The 5626-nt window shown below is 32.4% G+C and overlaps 1 protein-coding gene across 1 annotated transcript; it reads left to right on the top strand.

The window, feature by feature from the left end:
- On the top strand, positions 576-1735 carry LOC107641205. Its single transcript, XM_016344707.2, has one exon. The coding sequence runs from the start codon at positions 797-799 to the stop codon at positions 1640-1642; it is 846 nt and encodes a 281-aa protein (XP_016200193.1). The 5' UTR covers positions 576-796; the 3' UTR covers positions 1643-1735.

Raw genomic sequence — 5626 nt, 5'->3', positions numbered from 1 at the left:
AATAACTTATGTTAAAAAGTAGTCATAATTCATCATATTAGACTAATGGAATTATTAATAATAGAGTCTCGATATCAATATCAAAAAGAAAAGGATTTGGATCTTCTAAATTTTGAATTTTTATTTTAGAGGGTAAAGTGTGATCTTTTACCATTGAATAGTTTCTCTCTCATATTTACTTTTGGTCCCACTTATGAAATAAATAGTGAGAGATCACACTTTACTCTCTAAAGTGAAATTCAAAATTTAGAGAATCCAAATCCTTAAAAAATTATGAATGATTAGTATTGGAATCCCAAAAGTCCAATATCTTAAAAGAGCAAGTCAAGCAGAGATAAGACTCGAAATTCCAAACATTATTCCTTTAATTGAGAAGAATCAAGATTAGTTAGATGTTGCCCTCACTCACTTTCCTCTAATCAAGCATCACTGCTCCTTACTCTATAATATAATTTCTTTTCGTCACAGTTTCCAATCTGTCACGGATAACATTTTTCCCTTTTGAGTCACATTATTCACTCTTTTGCTCCTACTCTCCCAACAATAATGGACAAAATAATCTTTTTCTGCTTCTTTTACACAGAGAATAATATTTAGCATTAAAAATCTTCTTTTATCTCGCAATTTTTCTCACAATCTTCTCCTAACTCCTTCAAATTTTGCATAAACCCTAAACCATAAGCTCTAAATCGATACTGTATAATAATATATTATATAGTACTCGTACGAGTTCAACAACTATTTTAAAGCATTGATTTTTCTTATCTTTTTAGCTTTTTTTAAGTTATTACCAATTATGTGCTCAGAAAACAGTCCTCCACGTTTATCATTGTCAAACGATGATGTTGCTCAACTACATGTTTTACCTATGAAACAAAATTCTCAACAAGTTCCTTGCAAGAACACAACAACAATGTTGCTTAACAATGATGATGATGATGATGACTCAAATTCTGAATTTGAGTTCATTACAACAAGCAACATCTTTGAGTTTGAATCATCTTCTGCTGATGAACTCTTCTCAAATGGTGTGATCCTTCCAATTCAGATTCAAGAGAGAAAAACCGCCACAAACAATGCTGCTAGAAAACACATGATCAACCTTCAACATCATACAAAGCTTCTTCCTCCAAGACCATCTTCTTCTTTTCATACAAGTGCTGATAAAATGAAGAAAGAAACCATTATTAGAGAACTTTTAGAGTTGAGTTGTTGTGAAGAATATGAAGAGAAGAACAACAACAAGAAAAAGAAGAAGCACTCTCATTGTTCTTCATCATCATCATTCTGGGGATTCAGTAGAAGCAAGAGTCTAAATTGTGAAACAAAGAAAAGCTTGATTTGTTCTTTGCCTCTTTTGTCAAGAAGCAACTCAACCGGTTCTGTGCAGAATAATCAAAAGAGAATGAGCTCAATCAACAACAAATCATCATCATCATCAAATTTTTGGTCATGTTCTAGCTTAAACTACCTCTTTCCTGTGCAAAAATCTGCAGCTTCAGGTAAGATTTATGGCCATGGTGGTATTAGGATTAGCCCTGTTTTGAATGTACCAACTCCTTATGTTTCCAAAGGGAGTTTAAATCTATTTGGATTTGGTTCTTTTTTTAGTGTTGGAAAGGTTAAGAAGAACAACAAGTGACTTTACTTATAATTATACTTACGATAAAGAATTTAATTTTAATATCGAAGAATGTATAAAATTTTATATAGTTGTCTAATTATATTTGAAGTAGTTGTTTTTGTTAAATATGATTATGTTACTGAATACACGTGTGTAAGACTCTTTTACTTTGACCATGTATCAAAATTAATACATATAATATTATTGATTTGTCATCTTTGATACTACATATTTGTAGTGGAAGTTAATGTCACAAAAATAAAGATATGGAATGTCATATATAGTTTAAATTAAATCTGAAGAAAGATTAATGTGTATTTTTACAAAAGAGAAAGTGTTACATGTAACAACACAATCACAAAAGATATAAAAATAAATACATATAATATCATATACGGTGATGCATACGGTGATACTAAGTAGTCAAAAAGTAATTACAAAGTGCTCATATGAGATAATTTGAAGAATACAATAAGATATATAGTTTAAAATTTGATAATATTAATTATAAAAATTTATTAATTATAGACATCATATGTATAAAATTATGAATATTACGAGCACAAAATTATGGATGTTAATAATATGAAACTATAGAGGTTATGTGTATGAGTTTATGAATGTTATGAGTAAATTTATCAATTGAATAAATTAATTTAAGAATTTAACATTTTTTCAAATTCAATTATAATAAAATTCAAAAACATCTGTGCTAACTTGATAGTTACTTATGCAATAACTAAAAAATGATATGTGTATATATGTAATATCTAATAAATATGAATTTAATTTTTAGATGTTAGTTGTATGTAATTATAGATGTTATGTATATGAACTTATGAATGTTATATGTATGAACTTAGTTAGTACAGTATAATTATAAATACGAATAAAAATACAAAAAAAATTAAATCAGTTTATTACCATACCTCATTAAAGCTAATGTGATTTTTCATATTCTCGAAAATTGGTTGACGGGCAATAATCTCATTGGGTGAGACCGTCTGTTGTTCAAACTATTCTTTAACTCCTTCCGATATAAATAGCGTGTTAATGTTAAATTCAAATGTCATATTATTTGCAATAATAAAGGCGACTTCTTGTAAATTTTCTTGACCTATCCCAATTGTGCTTGTAATTGAACTAAAGTTGTGATTTTTGGTCTCAAAGGAGTATACACCTTTATAGTTTTTCTAATAATGATAAACCTATTAAACAAGGCCTTAACGTTTGCTAACTTCTGAAATGATAATAAATAAAATAAAAGAATTAAAAATCAATTACAATTAAAATCATTTAATGAATATTATTATTATAGTTTTTTATTATTATTAGTATTTATTGTATTCTTAAATATAAATTTAAATTATAAAAGAAAATATTAAGTGGTGATTACAAAAAGGAACATACTCCCATAAAGATGTTCCAAACATTTTTTTAAAGTTGTTGACATATCACATTTTAATTGGTTGTATCTAAAAAATCGGTTAATAAATTATTCTTTAAATTCGGTTTTAAAACCCAGTTTAACTCTGTTTAGTTTACATAAAACCGAACTGGGACATGCTTAATTTTTTTAAAAAAATTATTGATACGACATCGTTCAGTAATTCTAAACTCTACCTTCTGACCTTCTCTTCACTCAACGTCACTCTTCACTGAAGCTCTCGAGCTCTCTCATCTCTCATCTCTCATCTCTCTCGCCAGGCTCATTGCTCTCGCACCCAAGCTCTCTCCTTCTCTCGTCTCCGGTCTCCCTCACTGTCTCTGGTCTGGTACTCAAGCTCCTCGTCGCTCTCTCGGCTCCGGTCTCTCTCACGGTCTTTGGTCTCCCACTCAGTCTCTAGTCTCCCACTCACTCTCGCTCGCTCGCCTTCCCAGCCGTTGTCGTCGCCGACGGCAGAAGCAGCAGATCCCGGGACTGGTCGTAATCGTCTCTCCCTGTCTCCTTACCGTCTCGCAGTCAGTCTCGCGCCTTCGTTGCGCTCGTCATTGCCGGCGGCAGTGGTGCAGAATTTATAGTCCACAAACTAACCGGCAAGTGCACCGGGTCGTACCAAGTAATACCTCAGGTGAGTGAGGGTCGATCCCACAAGAATTGATGGATCAAGCAACAATGATTGAGTGATTGGCTTAGTCAGACAAACAGAAAATGGTGTTTAAAGGTTCAAAAGTATTAACAGTAAATTTAGAATATCAGAAAGCAAGCAGTAAACAGGTTGTGAATAATATATGGAAAAACAGTTAAGGCTTCAGAGTTATCTATTTTCCAGATTGACTTTTCTTACTAACTATTTTAATCATGCAAGATTTAATTCATGGCAAACTATAAGTGACTAAACCCTAATTCCTTAGACCTTTTTAGTCTCCTCTAAAATTCATCAACTGCCAATTTCTTGGTCACTTAATTTCAATTAGAGGGTGAAGTTCAATTCTAGTTTATATGGCACAAAAATCCTAATTACCCAAATATAAGAGGATTATATGTCACGTATCCTGTTAAGTCCAGATAATTAGAAATTTAAGAGAATATATTTTCAAGCTCTTTTTCAAGTAAAGAGCTTTTCCAAGTTATACAAGAACTCAATTAGAACAAGGATCATACTTCCGTTCCACCCAAATTCATAAGATAAAGAACGAAAACAATTCTTGAATTATAAATCAGTATATGAATTAATAATAGAAAAATAATAGTATCAATCCATACAATAGATAGAGCTCCTAACCTTAATAGTGGAGGTTTAGTTACTCATGGTTCAAAGAGAAAACTAGGATTCTGTAAAATTGTAAATTGCGGAATGAGGTTCAAGAGAAGAGAAGAGAGCCTGAAGGGCTGATTCTTTTCCCTTTTTATATCTAATCCTAATTAATGTAAATTATAATTTATAAAACTAAATAATATTTTTTTTATTTTAAAATGAAATAAAAATTCGATCAAAATTAATTAAGCTTCATGCGCAGCCTTGTATGAGTGTCTGGGGACCACTTGGGTTATTAGGATCCACGCTGAACTTGGAAATTCTTAAGTTTAGCGTGGATGAGGTAATGTCTCCTTTGGTGCGTCCCTTGAGTCCACGCTGAACTTGGAAAATATCAAGTTCAGCGTGGATGATACAGTGTGTTACTTGTGCTTTCCTTTGAATCCACGCTAAACTTGGAAAATCCCAAGTTCAATGTGGAGAGATGCGTGTGATTTCCCTTGGAGTTTTCAAGCCCACGCTGAACTTGAAAGGAGCCAAGTTCAGCATGGAGGAGGCAGAGATTGCTGGAAAAGAAGTGTGATTTATTATACATCATTGGAAAGCTCTGAAAGTTAGCTTTCCAATGCCATAGAAACCACGTCAATTGGACCTCTGTAGCTCAAGTTATTCCTGTTTGAGTGCAAGGAGGTCAGGGTTGACAGCATCATTCGCTTCCTTCCTTTTCTGCTACAAAACTCCGTCAAATCCATCCGAATGCTACCTGAAATAAATAGAAATGCACACAACTCAAAGTAGCATCTATAGTGGCTAAAAGATATTTAAATCTTTATTAAACTTCAACAATTTGAATGCAAATTTACTAGGAAAAGATAGAGAAGATGCTCACGCATCACAACACCAAACTTGAATTGTTGCTTGTCCTCAAGCAACCAAAATTAGTACATGATCAAGATGTGAATTTGCATGAGAAGCGAGAGTTCAGTTATGCTCATGTCTCTTCTTAAAGTGGGGTTTATCTATTGTAACTCTGAACAGTTTTGACATCTCACTCTCCTTTGAATCAGAGGGATGTCAGTGTCATTCGGAATTAGAATCCAGATTATATTATGAATTCTATGATCTTTATACTCCAGTTTAATCCTTGAACACAGCAAATTTACTTTAATTCTCTTTTCTTTGGTGCTTTGCACCTTGAGCCTAACCGTGACTTTAAATGTTTTGTTTTAAGCTTCACTTGACACAAAAACACCACAAGCACTTAACTGGGGAACTCTCTTTAAGCTCTGATTGCTCTTTTAGC

The sequence above is a fragment of the Arachis ipaensis genome, chromosome B05, assembly GCF_000816755.2.
Source record: "Arachis ipaensis cultivar K30076 chromosome B05, Araip1.1, whole genome shotgun sequence".
NCBI lineage: Eukaryota > Viridiplantae > Streptophyta > Magnoliopsida > Fabales > Fabaceae > Arachis > Arachis ipaensis.
The sequence above is the reverse complement of the archived record's forward strand: the minus strand, read 5'-3'. Positions and strand labels throughout refer to the sequence as shown.